A 17,687-nucleotide genomic window follows, 5' to 3' on the forward strand; every position below is an offset into this window, starting at 1 on the left:
TCAGGCTAGCATCCTCTCCCATATATTTCCTCTGTTTTTCCCCATGTAGCTTTCATTGCCTGAGTGGCCAACCCCCCTCCAACAGTACAAGGAATCTGGCCTCAGTTCCAGCAGTTGTGAGCTTAGGCAATATATGGAAAATTCCTCCAACCCCTATGAAGCTGCTATCTCCAAGGATTGGAGCCCAGTTCAGTTAGGTGAGTTATTCAACAAGGTTGACAACACGTAGAGTCAGGGTAACAAGGCTGAATATTTGTCAAAGCCTGAAGACTGGATACAGCCATGGTGAAACTCATGGGTAGAGTATGAAAAATTTCTCATTTGGTTCAAGAGGACCATCTGAGGATTCCCTCAAACTTTAATGCTGGCACTGGATTGGGCTAAGAAGCTGGGATAATTTCATAGCAGTTTGATCTGCAGGAAGGGAGAGAGGTTCTATGTATATAGAAGGTCTGAACAGGCCTGTCAACGAGGATCTTTGTCAGAATAACATGGCCATAATTTATTGTTGCGATCTTAGTACTAGTTTGGCGCATTCTCATTTGAAGGACATGTGATGCTAAGATTGGAGAGAAAGGCCCTGTTTTATGGTCTGCCTAAGGGATAATCAGGCTGGATGGTTTTAAGGACTTGTTTTTTTTTTCTTTTGGTGTTTGCTCCAGATTTACATAGTAATTCTGGGTTAACTCCACTTTCTATCCCCCCTCCCCTTTAAGTTGTGCCTAAAAACTTTTTAAAAAATCAGTCAAGCTTTTATTGCTGTTATTCCTACCCTCCAAATAATACCTTTAAAAAAACCTAGTATTATTTTTATTATGTTCAATATTGTTAACATTTGAAAGCTTGCTCTAGGAGGGTCTGACTGAAAATGCTGAGTAGAAAGTATTGAATAAACAATATACTTCTCTTGTCTGCCCTAGATTTCCTTTTGGATTAGGTTTTCAAGAATATTGACTATACATTCAAAGCTAGATTAGACTTGATGGCAGCTGCTCTGTGATTTTAAAGATGGAATGGCTTCAATCACATAAAAGGAAACTGATGCTCACACTTAAAGGCCAAGTAACTCTACAGCAGCAGAGACCCCAGCCATCAGTTGCCAGTAGCTTCCTTCCTTGTAGTTTCTTTTCCCATGTGCTTTTCTCCCAAGCAAAGCCACTTCTGGGTATCAAAGTGCAGCTGAAGAGAAAAGGCCTAAGTGAGAGAAACTATAGATAGGGCTGCCAGATCTGAGTTATAAGGATCTGGATGACCATTAGATGGCAGCCAAGAGTTAGAACTTCCTGTATTTTTTTGCTGTCATCTAGTGGTCATCTGGATTTCTGCAGCCCAGATTGGCTATGGCGTGATGAACCACTGGCAGGAATCATGTTTTGCACTTCAGAGGGACATACTCTTGGCTTTTAAAAGCATTATTTCTTCCAGGCTTTTTCTACAAAATGCATATGCTTATATGCTTCAACACATGGAACTACAGCCGTTGCTCTAGTGCAGCCTTGAGCAATTCTGTTAGGAAGTACATGAAACAAAGGCTCTATACAGCACCTACTGGATCGCCATAGTCTCTGCATGACAAGGGGCCACAGGGTGCCTTCCTTCTTCACCAGGAGGTGGGCATTGCATTACATTTGAGGCAGGGATGCATACAAATCTTAATCCCTCCTTTTGTGTTTTGTGAGAAAAGCATCCTTGAAATAAATGGACTAATACACGTACTTCCATATGGAGCTGTTCTGTTGTACCTAATTTTAAGGACAGAGCAGAAGGAAAGGATGTGCTCTCATTCCTCTGTCATGCAAAAACTGGATACCTGGCAAATAGCGACTGATTGATTGAATTTGCATGCTGCCAAATCCACATAGACTCGTGGCAGCTTGTAAATGTTGCACTAAAATGTCCACAGTAACAATATAAAACACAGTAAAATGTCTGTGATACACTATACATAGTAAAACGTGCACAGTAGTATTATAGTATAATAAATTCATCAATTCATCATTAATCCATAACAACCACACGTAAACCAAAGCCACATTTCAAAGAATCTGGACTAGAATCCAGCCTGATAACCTATCGGCTTCTTTTCCACTCTGTTTGGTTTCTGAATCGACAGAGGCAGGGACATGGTTTGCAGAGCAGATTTGGGGATATTTGTTTTTGTAGCTTGTCATCCAGGCAATTTGCATACCAGTAAAAGGTCTCTCTACTTGTCTTCTAGCAGAAGACTTCCAAGCTATGTCTAACCATGTGGCCTCCCAAAAATTTACCCTCCCTCATGTACCTCTGTGTTTTGGAGCTGGAGGGCAGCTGGTCCGAGGATGTCCAAATGATCCAGTGGATGGACAACCTGCCCTTGTTGAGATACATAGCCTTGAGGTAAACATCTAGTTTCCCTTTGGTAATAAGGTATGATATTGTGTATCTGCTTACATGGGATCACAGCTGTGACACTGTTTGATTGCTCTTTGTCTCTCATTCCTTGGCTTTACTTTCTTCCCTGATTTAGATCTGCTCTCAATAAAAAAGAGCATGTTCTACTAAGTGCTTTCTTCTACAAGCACCTTCCATCATTCCCCTTGTGTTCTGGTAGCATGTTGTCATAAAGCATTCTCAAAACACCCACCATTTCTAACCATTTGGCAAAAAACATCCAACATGCTTTTCAGCATTCAGCTTAAATACTAAATGCTCTGAAAGAGTGCAGAGGTTCTGTAGGCAAATAAAGCTTATATTGTATGTATTATGTAACCCAGTTGACTGTGGAGATCCAGATGAACTGTAGTTAAGGGAGTGCACTATAAGTTAGGAAGAGCATGATTCTAAATTCCCCCTCCCCAGAGATAAATTCAGAGGTCTCAACTGGTGGGTTTTGGGCTCAGTTTAGATTTACTATCAGGCAGACTCTGATCCTCTTTCAGATCAAAGAGATTGACATAATAAATATAAAGTTCTTTGAATATTTAGAAACCAGGAGGGTCAGATTTCAGTGTGCCACAGAAAGGGAACCAGAATAGCACAAGCAGGTATGCAAAGGGCATTTACTTTCTGCTGACTAAAACCAGTATATTGTAGCACACTGCCTACACTACAGCTTGGCTTAATGAGTGTAGGCAATTATTATTAGAAACCTACTTATGAGCATAATCCTAACTATCCTAAAATAGTTTCTTTGTTTTGGCTTAGTGTGAGTTATAAATCTACCCTTTATGAGTCAACCAGGCCACTGTAGTTTATTGACAATTCTGCCATACTGTAATTAGTGAGCCAGGCCTTTGAACCTGCTTCTGTTTTACAGATTATTCTACATGACACTGCTGAGCAGGAAACAATGAGAATCTTCCCAGGACCTCTGATCAGGTACAAGACTGTAGAGGAGAATAGGTTTGCCCTCGCCCTTTAAAACAGCAGCCACACAAGCCAGCAAAGTTTGGAGTAAGGGTAACAAAATGGAAGTCAGTGAATCTAATCTAGGGGGAAATTAAGAAGTTCTCCTGTGTCAGGTCCTTAGTAATAAATGGGTGCAGCATAAGACTATTTTATTTAAAACATTTATATAGCCACCTATCTTAAAGCCAAATGCTGAGTGGCTTACAACCCCAAAATAAAACAGTAAGTGCAGCAATAAAAACAAAAGAAACAGTAAAACCCAAAAACAGGCACTGCAACCACCCTTCCCTGATTCTCCTTCCACTCTAACCTCACCCTACCCCAGTGCTTGTGGGAAGAGCCAGGTCTTAAGTGCACTCCAGAAGGTTAAAAGGGTGGTTGAAATGATAGTCAGTTGAAATGATATTTTTTCTTTACACTTTCCATCTCTCGTATCTGGCACCCCTCTGTGATATCCCAACTGGTTACTGATGAGCACATTGAAGGCATGCTTTTGATAGCCCAAATCTCTCACTTCCTGGTCCTGTTCATTGAAAATCATACCCATTTCAGGGGAAAACTCTGTACCACTCTTGATGGGATCCTGTGCAGCATTTCCCAAGGGATTCCTGATCTTGCCATATCTATGCTTAGATGCTGGCATGCTTGCTGGTCCATTGAGAAACTGGGGATAGAATCTTTTGGGGAATGGCTTCTGAGGTTCAAGCCTCTTGATGGGCACATTCTTGAAAGACTGGGTCTCTTCACTGAAATTAAAATAAATGAAGAGCCGATTTGTCCAGGTCACACATGTAAAGAGACAGCCATAGCAAAAATAACGAAGTGTGACACTTACCATTGTAATCCTAGCTTTGTTGTTGGCACATTTTCAATCCCCCGTGTGACCATGATAGTGTGGAAAGCGGTGGTGGCAGCGGTGCACCTCAGGGAGCATCCCGCTCCTCCACTTACGGTGCCGCAGCTTGCATATCATACCTTAAGGGGGCCTTTTGTTCAGGCATTTTCTCAGGACAGACTCTGATACCTATTTTACATGATTTGAAGATGTTTTTAATATGCTGTGGATCACAGAAGTCTTGCACAGTAATCCACCTGCTTCAATTATGTGGCAGAAGACTAAAAGGGGAGAAGGGAGAAGGAAAGAGATCTTTACATATTTCTTTATTATTTGATGGAACCACCTGCTTCTGCAGCTAGGTCAAAGTGATAAGGCTTGCTTTTGCTTTCCAGATGCTGGATGGATTGCTGGCCTGCCAGAAAGTTCCTGTTATGGGAGCTGGCAGAGAAGCCTTTCTGAAGTATATAATTGCTGGCTAATGGTCCAGGGTGGCTGGCTGACATTTCATCAAAGGGGAATGGTGACAGGAAATGGTCTCCTAATAGCCGGGAATCACTCTCCAGCTTTGGGAGTGAAATACTCATCACAGAGGGTGACAGTTCTGGAGGAGGCACAAAAATGGCTAATGGCAGTTTGATGTATGAATGTGGAGAGAATGAGGCAGAAAAAGCAGGAGGGAAAGGAGGGGGGGTTAACTGAAAACTGGGTGATCTGTAGTTGATCTCTAGGGAATGTGACATAAATGGCTATCTAGGACAAGTCTTTGCTTTCCTGTGAACTGCTTATAAAAAATGGCAAAATATTAGACAGATGCATTAAATTTCTATTGAGATTTAATTATATTATTGTTGTGACCTCCCTTTCTTCTCTTTCAGGGAAGATCTGCACAAGGTGGATGTGATGACATTCTGTCAGCGCAAAGCAGCCACAGGCTGTGACCTGACATCTAAGCAAGGCCGAGATTCTGCCTTGCTTTGGAAACTCCTCCTTGTCCTCTGCCGACAGAATGGAGTAGGTATAAAGGAGGGCATTCCTGGATGGATTGGCTCTGGCAAATGATGAATTCAGTCCGGTCAGGATTTCTTTGGGGTGGGGGTAGGGAGGTTGTCCCTGTAACTGACTGCTCCACAGACCTCCAGAATGTTAATCTCTTCCTTGGGGAGTGGGCTTATTACCTCATTTCCAACCTGACATAGTTACTGGTCATGGGGTCTTTGCATTCAAGAACAGCCTTGGTCTCTTCCCTTCCCCCTATTCCTCCCAGTATTGCCGATGGTCCCTTATTGGTGTTGGAAAGACTTTGGTCAGTCTTGTGCCTGCAGAGGTTTTTGTAAACATATTGAAATCAACCAGACCATATGGGCTGCCCCTCTGGTGAAGCTTCCCTTCATCAGTGAAGGGGTTCCTCAACCCTTTCCAAATCTTCTGAGGTAGCTTTTGGCAGACATTAAGACTATCTTCTAAAATCTCAAATTCTAGTAGTAAAGTGTTACCCTGAAGTACAGATTTGAAGACTGGGAAATCAGTTCTTGAATCTGGTTTTCAGGAATTTGAGGTGCTTACAGGTAATCCTTGATTTAAGACCACAACTGGAACCAGAATTTCCACTGCTAGGTGATGTGGTTGTTAAGTGAGTCATGCCCGATTTTACGACCTTTTTGCTGTGGTTGTTAAGCGAATCATGCAGTCGTTAAGCGAATTCAGCTTCCCCCATTGACTTCGCTTTTTGGAAGCCCCCTGGGAAGGTCGCAAATGGTGATCATGTGACCCCAGGATGCTGCGACTTTCGTAAATACGTGCCAATTGCCAAGTGCCCAAATTTTGATCACTTGACTGTGGGAACACTGCAACAGTTGTAAGTGCGAGGACTGGTTGCAAGTCCCTTTTTTTAGCGACGTTGTAACTTTGAACAGTTGTTAAACAAATGGTCATAAGTCGAGGACTACGTGTATTGTCCAGCAAAGTAAAATGTTACAACCCACCCATCTAATATGTGCTGTTTTCTCCCTCCCCTTTGCAGTCCATGGTGGGATCAGATACAGCTGAGCTGCTGGTGCAAGATTGCAAGTTCCAGGAAAAGTACAAAAGACAGGAACCACGGGTGAACCTGATCAACCTGACAGATGAAGAATGGCCAGTGCCCGGCTGTGGAACCATGGACCTTCTCACCGGGGAGATTGTCCCAAGTGCTGGCACCCCCCAGCAGCAAATAGAGAAGTTCACCAAGCTCCTTTTCTATGGCAGAAAGAAAGTAAGGGCTGTTTCCACATTTGCGTTCTGGTGGGATTATGTGTACAGAGCCCTGGATCACACTCTCATCGCTGTGACCTCCAATGATTAGTCATGTGTCTGTGAATCCACAATTTCATTTCCGCATGAGAAATGCAGTGAGAATGCAAACCGGGCACAATATATTTCGACAGAGAAATATATTGCCTTTATTGAGAAGTACAGCACTATTAGTCTGTGTTTTAATTAAACTCTGTTTTAAATTGTTGTACTCCACTGGTTTTATTGTCTTGCTTTATGGAAGTTTGTTTTATTATTATTTACTTTTGTCAAATTATTTTCATGGAGGATTGTTTTTATTATTTTTTGTATAGCTCTCTGGGCTCCTTCATGAGGAAAAACAGTAAAAAAACTAAATTATAATAGGAATACTTGGGCAAATGATTACATTGCTTCAGAAGTGACAGCTTAATGTCTTCTACATGTTTAGGGGTACAGCGTACACGGTCTCTTGCCACTGGCTATGCTTGCTTGTTGATTTGAAACATCTAGAAGTTGCCAAACCCTAAAGGGTAGTAGACAACCTGCTTTGCATTCAAAAAATCCACAGGTTCACTCTTTTAGATCTTAAAGAATCTCAAGTTGCTGACCTCTTTCTGCTTAATACCTCGGATACCTATTGTTTTTTGTGGAGTACAATATTAGGGTAATAATATTTCCCAATGCTTTTCTTGATTCTCATATCCATTAAAGATACTTAGGCAGAGCACTACCCTGACCATGGAACTCAATGGGGGCCACTGAGATCTAGGCTAGCTCTCAGCTGCCCTGAATTTTGATTATTAGTCATACTGGAGGATGATCGTATGGGGTGGGGTAGTGCGGTGGATGTCATGAGTGGACTTTTGATTGTGGATTGCTTGCTCACAGGAAGCCCTGGACTGGGCTATGAGAAACCAGCTGTGGGGCCATGCACTCTTTCTATCAAGCAAGATGAACCCGAGGACTTACAGCTGGGTCCTGAGTGGGTGTGTAGAATGCATTGCCACTTCTTCATGTCAGCCTATTGCTTTTTAATGTCCATATTTGCCAAGTCTGATAACAATGGTTTATTCTGTCCTGTTGCAGGTTCACAAGCACGCTGGCCTCCAATGATCCTCTGCAGACACTTTTCCAGCTCATGTCTGGAAGGATACCGAAAGCATCTTTGGTATTGATTTCCGCCCCCTGCCCCTCTGTTCCGTAGGTCCTGTGTATCTGGCCTAGGCAGGATGGACCTGGAGGCGAGCAGACTGTGAAGTGAAGATGGACAATGAAGGGCAGCTTAGATGGAGGAGCCAAGCCTAAGACAGCAGTTTGATAGGACCAGGTGGAATCCCCTTGGCCCCCTGAGTCATTTTATTTATTTATTTATTTATTTATTAAATTTTTATCACTGCCCATCTCCCCCCAAAGGAGTCATGGGTTCTTTGTGCAGAGAGAGCAGGCCAGCAATGCTAGAAGGCATCTAGTAGGGTGCATAATGTGGGGAAGTACCTTAGTCCAGACTAACCCAAAACTAGGTATTGATAATAAAGCTTTTTACTAAGAATGGGCATTTATGAGGATTGCTGGAATCACTTACTGTTTTTGCCTTTCTCCTTCCTGCCACCTCTGTGCATCTGATCATCTGAAGATGCCATGATTTCTCTAGGCATGGCATATGTGCAATTCTAGTAAATGTCCACAAAGCTCAGCAGAGAGGATTATTCAGCCTGTTCCAACTGTTAGTATTGACAATAGCATGTTGACACCAGCAACAATTAGGGATTTCTAGGATACCCTGACTTACTGTAGTGGTTGGATGGGTAGAATCCAAAAATTTAGTTAGACCAACCTCTATTCTGACATTTTAGTCTAAGACTTGACCAGGTTTGTTGACAGTGCTTGATAAGGCAGGAGGTACAGTAGTATTTGGAAGGCAGCAGGTTAGGAAAGGATCAACTATATCCTATTCATTTCTTTGGTGGCTAAAGCTACTTAACTGATGGACATGTCAGCTGTACCTGAACAATACTGAGGAAATATTTGTTTATTTATGTTTTAAATTTATTGGCCACGTCCTGGAAATCATTAAGAACAATGTTGGTCTAAACCAAAAGCGACTACAGCTAATCAATAATATCAGGTCTGAACTGGAATCAGCTGATTCATATTTAGGCTGGGAATTATGGTCTAACGGCCTAAACCTCAGCTGAAGAGAGAAGTGTGGAATGCTTTAAAGGGTGGAATGCTTTAAAAATGCCATTCTAGATGCCTCTTTCTGCCTGCCAGTTTTAGGGCCATATGCTGCACCTGTCCATTCTGTTCTGAGGCTGAAAGGGGTGTTTTGCTGCAGTCTACGCAGACCTAATGGGGATGCGGTCACTGCCCCAGATACGGCTATCCTGAGTCCCAGTGTCCTTGAGAGGAGTACCTCCTTTAGATTGCAGTCTGAATGTACTTTCTACCCTCTGCCTTTCATGGATGATTAGGGCAAATTAAAGTATGGTTTGAGGAATGAGATGGCTGCTTGGGGTGTAGATAGTCTGAATGAAACACTCTGGGAATGCCCATGGAGTAACTGTTCTGCTACCACCCCCTTTCTTGCTGCATTATTGCCCCTGTTATTTCTGAGCACCCAGAGCATCTACATACGTGGTTCCTTGGGACAGGTTCTCCAGCCAATTTAGACAGTCCTGAGAAAAGATCCATGAAGTCAAAAGGTTAACCACTGTTTCATGGGAGGCAGTAATGGGGCCAGAAACACTGGTATACTTCAGAAGCCAAAATGTGCTGAAAGTTTATCCCAGGTCAGCCTCCCCCAGTCTAATGAGTCGGTGAGGCGACTGACTCATTAGTGTTGGAGTAAGACTGAAGAAACCCAGATTCAAGTCCTTCCTCAACCACGAAGCATGCTGGTTCATTTTGAAGCAGTCTCTTTCTCTCAGCCCAATCTATCTTACCAGGATATTGTTGGGATAGAATGAAGGGAGATCCTCATGTAAGCTGCTTTGAAGAAAAGCTGGGCAAATAAACAAACTCCTCCAACTGTGTTTTGGCTACATGCTGGATGGGCATTTTGGGAGTTGTAATGCCAGCACTGGCACTTGGCGAAGGTTGCCTTAAGGATTAGATACTTTCTTCTTGCCTCAAGGCAGATATCCACTGTGCTTTGTTTAATGTTGCTTTGCTAAATTCATGAACCAAAGTGATGCACCAGAAAAAATATCTGATTTGCTTCCTAAACATTTAGAGCATTTTTCTGGGATCTTATGCCAGACAGAGGAGGTGAAGTTGAGTAAATGGTGATGTTTTATCTCCTTTATGTCCTGTATTTTCCCTTTTTCCACTATAGTGCTGTGGAGATGAGAAGTGGGGTGACTGGAGGCCACACCTGGCTGTCATGCTGTCTAATCAAGTAGGAGACCTGGGCCTGAATTCCAGAGCTATCATCACCATGGGAGATACGTTGGGTGAGGAAATTCACACACAAGTATCAGAGAGGGAGAGGGGGAATGATCTCCACTTCTTATGCTAGAGGAGCTGTGTCTGCTTTCCATGGGGCTCCAGCTGCATACAAATGGAGGAATCACTTAAAAAGGGAAGGCCACATGGGAAGAACCATGGATATGGCATCCCTTTGATCCTGGCATTATCCTCTCATGTAATTCCCCCCATCTTAACTCCTTCCTCCACTCCTGCTTGAAAAAACAACAGCAATATGAGAAGCTATTGGTGAGGTTGGCAATCACAAAAGAACTTTTGTTGTCCTTAACAGTATAAAAATGGCAAATTGGTATAACGTCCATGTCTTTAAGAGAGGGAAATGCAGGTGCATTTTAATACTATCAAAAGGTTGCACTTTCTCCCAATGAATCTTTTCCTGCCTTGTCACAAGGCCTCCTTTTCCTTAAAAGAATCGTAATGCATTCTGTGTTCTCTTACGTTCTTCCCATAATTTCATGTGTGCCTTTTTATCTACCCAGCTGGGAAAGGGTTAATAGAAGCTGCTCACTTCTGCTACCTGATGGCAAATGTGCCTTTTGGCCATTATCAAGTTCAAACAGATTATATGGTGCTGCTGGGAAGTAGTCAGAGGTGAGTGAACCAGAAATAGAAGTTCCCACTTAAAAATATTTAATTTATACTTTCCTTTCCCAAACTGGGGCTTATCACTTGTGTTGACACTTACAGAATTCCCATAAGCAGCCTAAGTACTGACACCAAGTTGGAGAAGACTGGGGTATTATCCACCAATATTGGAAGGATACTATAAGATAAGCCAGCATTTCCTCCTATTTCTGAGGTGGTGTAAGATGGTATATGAGAATGGGAAGATAAGTGGATTTGCCTGAGCTCATGTAGTGGAAGTTAGAACTAGGTTTAGGACTTGCTATTGTGCCTTCAACAATAGCTTGTACAAATCAGCAAAGGAAGCTAGCCATGGAAAGGGAATAAATAATATCATTTGCTAATCGATCTGCATCAGGTTGCAGGCTGGTTGAAAATTTGCTAACATATCTCACAGTCATTGTACTGAACCAGCTTCTTCTCCAGACACTACAGTTATAATCGTTTGCAGTGGAGCACTGATTTTTTCCCTGCATGATGACAAATTTGTATTGTTAGGACATCCATTCTAAAATAGGGACAGCAGTTATAATTACACATAAATCTATTATTTATTATTTCCTGAAATATTGCCCCAAGATGTTTTAGAATGATTATACCAGAGTTTCTCAACCAGGGTTCCATGAGAGGTCACTAGGGGTTCCCTGGGAGATCACAATTTATTTAAAAAATTATTTCAAATTCGGGCAACTTCACATTAAAGAGGTAAGTTTCATTCTTTATTTTTAGTTTAAGAACCCTGTTAGTGCATATATACAGGCCTACCCATGAAATGAATATAATAATATTGTGATTTTTTTTTAAATTGGCCACCTAGTGAAGCCATCTCTTATTTCCACTATTACTTTCTGTAAACCAGACCAAAGTGAATCCCTCTGGATTAGGGAGTAGACCCAAAATGAAAATTTAAAGAAAATGTTGGAACTGGGTAATTTTACAAAATTGGAAATTCTGATTTTGATACCAACATTTAAATTTAGCCTGTGGTAACTTTAGAAGTAAATCTACTACATTTAATGGGATTTACTTCTGAATTACTTTCATAAAATCAGATTATAAATAAAAGGTTAACAAAACAAAGCAGAGCGCTTGCCTTCAGTAGCCATAAAACGGAATGACAGAGCTCTGGAGAGAAAACGTAGTTTTATTTCAAATAATAAATGTGAGCTAATCATCTAAAACCAGCATATCCGGTATATTGGAATATAGAAATATAGGGTATATACTGTATTTACTCTCCAGTACTCCTAGCCCTAATTTTGTTGTTATATAAATCATGTTCTGCAGTCTACCACAAGATAGCAATCATTCTGTAGAGTATGTGATTGACCAGTCACTGATTTCACTAGCATTCAGCGTGGCTGTCAAATGCCGATGAAAAGCTCAAGTATTGGGCAGACCAGGGAATATTTGTCGTCAAAAATAATGCATTGTTAAGGAGAATTTTGTGGGTAAATTAATTTTAGCTCTAATGAGGAAAGAACAAGGTGTGATATTCTGAGTAGGCACATATAAGTGATTCTCTAACTGATGAGACAGGTAGAGCTTTGGACTTCAGTGTACCCCAGTGCCCTATTGAAGGTAGCTTCCTGTGAGATAAGGCATATTCGGCGCAACTGATACAGTCATTCACCTTAAGAGGGACTGTTAAGGTTAAAAATCCAATTTGCAGAGCCAGCAGTTCCACTTATACTAATAGTGCTCTGGCCAGATAATAAGGAAAAGTGTTTAATGATTCATTTCACCTTTATGCTGTTTGTGCCTTATTAGTATGACAAAGCCGAACACACCTTTCATCTTCAAGCAATGCACGTAACCAATTCCTGGGAGCTGTTTAAAGTAATTTCTGTGGAATCGTGTGTTTAGAAATCTAGTCTTAGGTGAAATCAGATTTTCTCCTTACTGCTCCTGTAGTTAATGCTGAAGCATCCAAAGGCAACACTTGTTATTTCTTTTTCCTCCATGTTTCCATTTAAGGCAACTTCTCCCTTCCTTAGGTTTTCCTATTAAGGGGAAGCACAACTTCCCCTTAAAGAAGTTAAGAAAAGCAACAGCTCCACCTAGGAGTAGAGAAACAACCTCCGCGTATCTTTCCAGCGCACATTATAAATGAACTCTTAGGCACTCCAAATGAAACCATGGAGACTGTTGGTCTATAAATACTTCCCTCTGGGAAGCTGTAGCCATTTGCTGAGTGTAAGCTTAACAGGAGCTAGGTGGGCAGTGAATCCTGTGAGGGGGATTCAAAGGGACAAAACCAAGTTCTGTTAATTATACAATGTGTCCCTCTTCTCCCCATTTTATAGTAATCATGGGACTGAGGTCTTCCAAAACTCTCATTTCTACCTTTCTTAATATTTTAGGATAGCTTCCTTCTAGCAAAAGAGGCTAGTCCCAATTTCATGAAGCAGACACAAAGGAAAGGAAGGTTTTTAATCAACACTGATTCAGATGGTTGCATTTATTTAAAGCATTTATATCCCATAGTGTCTTTCATTAGTTCATGCCAGGATGACTTAATAAAATAATAATAATAATAATAAATCAAGTAATGCATTTTCTCTATTTTGCTGAATGAAGAGGAACAGAGACTAAAAATCAAACAGTGCTAGCAGTCCCGACAGCAAGCACATTTCTGTCATGAGCATTTTTGTTTTTAAAGTCTATTAATTATAGTGTCTAAATTCATCAGGGAAGAAACATTAAAGATAAATTCCCATTTTTAGAATGAGATCTACCTTTTATTTAGTGTAATAGACGTTATTTCCCATTTTCTCTAATATTTTGAAAAATATACAATAGTGACATTTTGGAAATACTTCAGTGAAGCTTAATTGCCCATTAGTTTCTAAATTAGTTAAACAATCACCTACCATTTAGACAGCCATCATCTCTAATTTTATCCTCCGACTTTTGTGGAAAACAGAATTTGATGGAAAGAACAAATTGGGCACTAAGGATGGAATTAGCTTCTGTTTCTCCACTCTTGATCAATCTGCTTTTTTCTTTCAGCCAGACATTTTCCCAGTTTGCAAGGACAGAGTGTATTCACAGAACGGAGATCCTTGAGTACTGTCGGTTGCTGGGGTGTCCCCAAGCTTTCATCCCTTCATTCCAGGTAATAACAAGCCAATTAAGAAGGGCCAAATTTTCAGAGTCCTACTGTATATAATGAAAATACTGCCTAGGGTGAGGGCCTCTTGTTTGTGTAGCCAGCTTCCATGATCTGCAAATGGAAGGAGGCAACTGTCTGAACCTCTTCAAGGTTAGCAAAGCTTCTGATAGAGTCCTAGGGGAAGGAATATAGTGCAGTACAATGCATTCCATCTTCTCACAGTAAGGAGAAAAGAGTAAGATGCTATAAAGGCAGAAGCACTGAAACCTGTTTGGTAGGAGGATTGTGAAGGAGCAAATAACAGTTTTCTTCTGACTCCTGATACCAAAGGGGATTCCTGAGCCCTTTTTTTACAGCTGAAAATGCAGGCCCCACCTCTTCTGGTGATGCCCTTGCTGCCAGAAGATATATATTTTAAAAGTGCAGCTGCAGAAAGGTTGCCTATCCCTGCTTTCTGAAGACTTATTTAAAGCTATTCTGAAGACTGTAGTCATGCATGGAGAATCTGAGGTAGTTCCTCTGGGGTATGTATGCTTTATGTAATCACCTCTACCAAATTTTCTAATCCAAGTTACAACTCAGTGGTCTATCAAAGTCATAATCTCCATGGTTGTTTGTAGTAAATAACTTAATAATTTCCCCCTGTGCCCCCAGAAATCCAATATGGCTACATTGAGCACCAAATATAGTCTAGTGGGAAAGTAGGCAGTTGGCTTTCTAAGTGATCCCACGCATAGCATGGTAAGTTACTGGGCAATAAATGTCAAAAATCCATTAGTGCTATCTACATTGCCAAGTAATTCTAAGGAGTATCTACACATATTTACTAACTGGTTTCAGAGCACTTTGGAGAGGAATTTGTATTCTGTACTTAGGAATTTTTATAGCTGGAATTAATTATTTGATCTTCTGTTGAGAAATAAGTTGAATAATACTCCTATTTGCATATTACTTTTGATTACTGAAAACCTTTCATGTAGATGAGCTCAGTGATTTGTTCATCAAGCTTATTAAGGAAGGTAGTATTATTGTTCACAGGAACTTCTTGGGTCACTACTTTCTCCTTGCCATTTGACCACAGTAGCTAATCCAGTGTTTTAAGACAGGTGTTCATACAAACAAGGGCAGATTGTCTACAACACTGAGAGTAATTCTAGTATATAAGTAATTCATCTCTGGCACTCCTATTTTTTCCCCCTAATTCTCTTTCACAGGTATATAAACTGATCTATGCATCTCGTCTGGTAGACTATGGTCTCACTGCCCAGGCCTTGCATTATTGTGAAGGGGCTGGAATGGCACTTCTTGCCCAGAGTCAGAACACTTATCCTGTCCTCCTAGAGCAAGTTTTCAAGGTGGGTCTCTGGTTAGGGACACCAACAAGAATTGTGTGTATCTTTTAAAGCTGTAATTCTACATGTCCTTGGAATATGCGTTGGAATTTTACATTGCAGGAAATTTCACATGGCTTTCATAATGCAGTTGTGTGCATTATAGGTGTTAGTATTTTTGTGTTGTGGAAAGAGTTGGGAAAAACCTTTTCAAAAAAATAACACTTGCACGTCAAGCCACAGTGCAGATTTTGTGGCGAATAAGTGAAAGATTAAAGAGATGGGCGTGATGCAAAATAAATTATTAAATGTGTACTTAGTTTTGTGGATAGCAGCTTCCTGGGGCTCTAATCAGGACTGGACTGCAGCCTATGAGAAGGGTTATTGTGATTCTTTTCCTCCAAATCACAGTTGTGATAAAATCACCCTTTCATGACGTTATGATTGGTACAGACTGAAAACCCATGCTGTTGCCAAAGGACAGTTCTCTCCAATGCCAAATAGTAAAGGGGGGAATTTCATCTGTAATAGTGGCATACTGTAGATGGTAAAGGACTAACCTTTTCCTAATCCATAAGCCTTAGAATCCTGATTGCTATTTACAACAGCAACAATAACTTAAAATATTAACGCACCAGCAAAGCAAGTAAGAGGGGCAAATATTTTCAGAAGCAAACCAGGTAAAGCATGACAGGAGCAATTTATAAATGTTTCCCTATGTTCACAATAGAGTTTGGTTTCTGAATCTAGCAACCCATTTCATACAACATGAGCAAGCAAGGCATGCCATCTTCCAAACATCTAACTCTCCTTTGTGAGCGTACAGTATAGAATGGCTGAGTCTTTTGTGCAGTGGCCTTATTTACATTCTTTTTTACTACCATGCTCTGAGATTGTCTTTTCCTGCCTCCTTCCCTCTTCCTCCCATTTTTTAATTTTTAACAGAGCAGGAAATAATGTCTGCAAAGGCTTTGCTGGGGCTCGCAACACTGTGAACAGGTTTGGGAGAACTTACCCATTCCCACCCATTTCTGAACATTTTCCATCCATCAGTGTGGCCATGGTGTGGGGAGGGGTATTGGGATGGCCACAGAGATGTAGCTCCTAGAGAAGCCCCATTTTCTTGGACCTCTGTAGAACTTTGTCTCAGTCATGGACATTAGAGGGGAAATTGATCTTGAAATAAGTTCAGACAAATGGGGAAGAAGAGTGAGTTTATCACCAAACAAAACAGTATCTCTTTGAGTTTGAGTCTAATCCTGCAGGGTTAATTAACTAGATATGAACTCTGTTTTGGAGTTACCATGACAGAGTTGTCCCCCCCTCCCCCCAAACCATGTCAAGCATGTCATGTAAATAGTAAGAATGACTTTCAGCTCCTGGAATTTCAGAAAGACTGAAATGCTTCTCCCATTTATTCTCTAATGATGAGGCAGTCCCAGCGATGTCCACAGGGAGGAATCAAGTAGGCATGTACAAGCTCGTAAAGAAGAGGGGTTTGTGGAGTCCTTGGTGCTCTCCGAGCCTTGTTGTTTTCTTGCAGACGTTTCATTGCCAGACTAGGCAACATCTTCAGTGCAAAGAGGGAGTGGGCCTTGCTCTCAGTTTATACACCGTGGCTTGCCCTGCTTGTGTTGGTAGGGGTCACACAAGCAGGGCAAGCCACGGTGTATAAACTGAGAGCAAGGCCCACTCCCTCTTTGCACTGAAGATGTTGCCTAGTCTGGCAATGAAACGTCTGCAAGAAAACAACAAGGCTTGGAGAGCACCAAGGACTCCACAGTTCAATCCTGAGCTACAAATATTCACTTCGATTGGTAAGAGGGGTTTGGTCATAATGCAGCAACTGCCTTCTTCCTTGTTTTGACCCCTCCCTGCTGGAAGCTGCTGTATTGTTCATTTTGATTATAGCAGTGAAGAAAGCAACTTGATTTGGATGCCTATCTGAATGAACACCTGATTTTTGCCCACAATTCTTAAGCCAGAAAATTCTGTGTGATTACAGGTTTATTCTTTGAAACTCCTTTAGTACAAATGTAACATGCTCAAACAACTACCTGCTGGATTGGGAATCAACTGAAGTGCTCACAGAGTCTTTAAGGGCATATCATTTTAATAATCTGTCCTAGAGGTTACCATGACATAAGTCAAAATGGCCAAATAATTATTTTTCAAAATAAGCTGCTTTTCCAGTGAAATCACAAATGTGGGCTTATTCACTTGAATAGAGGTAGCTAAGATTATGTCAGTCTAGGGCAAAGCCTCTGCCTTCCCCTAATGATTGATTCAGTTATATACCAATTCAAAAGAAATGACTCCTCTCCCCATTGAGGTAGCACAAATTACAGAAAAGTATTTTGCATATCTCAGCGACGAGTCAACCTGTTTTGTCTAATGTTTCATCTGACGATGATCCTATTTTGCTTCATTTGTGTTTCCTTCACATAAACACATTAATGTGAATGGCTGCAGGCACTTCGGTCTGAGAAGCATCTTTGACGTGTATCAGGAAATGCATCTCTCAAGAGGAGCAGCTGGCATGAATAATCTGCTCATAGGAATCAGATTTGGAGATGATGGCTGCAAATGTGATGTGTATTCTAGTGTAGAAAAGGACAGAATTATATAATATAAT

At 41.2% G+C, this 17,687-nt stretch overlaps 1 protein-coding gene across 4 annotated transcripts in view; it reads left to right on the forward strand.

The window, feature by feature from the left end:
* The window catches only part of SEC16B (SEC16 homolog B, endoplasmic reticulum export factor), a 58,790-nt gene that overhangs the window by 18,085 nt on the left and 23,018 nt on the right, over nucleotides 1–17,687 (forward strand). For 3 of the 4 annotated variants that reach the window (XM_063298483.1, XM_063298485.1, XM_063298482.1), the window contains exons 6-16: nucleotides 50–197; nucleotides 2,219–2,376; nucleotides 3,296–3,357; nucleotides 5,101–5,236; nucleotides 6,246–6,476; nucleotides 7,385–7,482; nucleotides 7,583–7,664; nucleotides 9,831–9,948; nucleotides 10,462–10,573; nucleotides 13,619–13,724; nucleotides 14,936–15,076. In XM_063298483.1, coding sequence (XP_063154553.1) covers nucleotides 50–197; nucleotides 2,219–2,376; nucleotides 3,296–3,357; nucleotides 5,101–5,236; nucleotides 6,246–6,476; nucleotides 7,385–7,482; nucleotides 7,583–7,664; nucleotides 9,831–9,948; nucleotides 10,462–10,573; nucleotides 13,619–13,724; nucleotides 14,936–15,076 — 1,392 coding nt within the window. The remainder of the gene's footprint in view (nucleotides 1–49; nucleotides 198–2,218; nucleotides 2,377–3,295; nucleotides 3,358–5,100; nucleotides 5,237–6,245; nucleotides 6,477–7,384; nucleotides 7,483–7,582; nucleotides 7,665–9,830; nucleotides 9,949–10,461; nucleotides 10,574–13,618; nucleotides 13,725–14,935; nucleotides 15,077–17,687) is intronic. The other variant, XM_063298484.1, reaches the window with a different exon arrangement.

Source organism: Candoia aspera, chromosome 3, assembly GCF_035149785.1.
Source record: "Candoia aspera isolate rCanAsp1 chromosome 3, rCanAsp1.hap2, whole genome shotgun sequence".
In the NCBI taxonomy this organism is placed as follows: Eukaryota; Metazoa; Chordata; class Lepidosauria; order Squamata; family Boidae; genus Candoia; species Candoia aspera.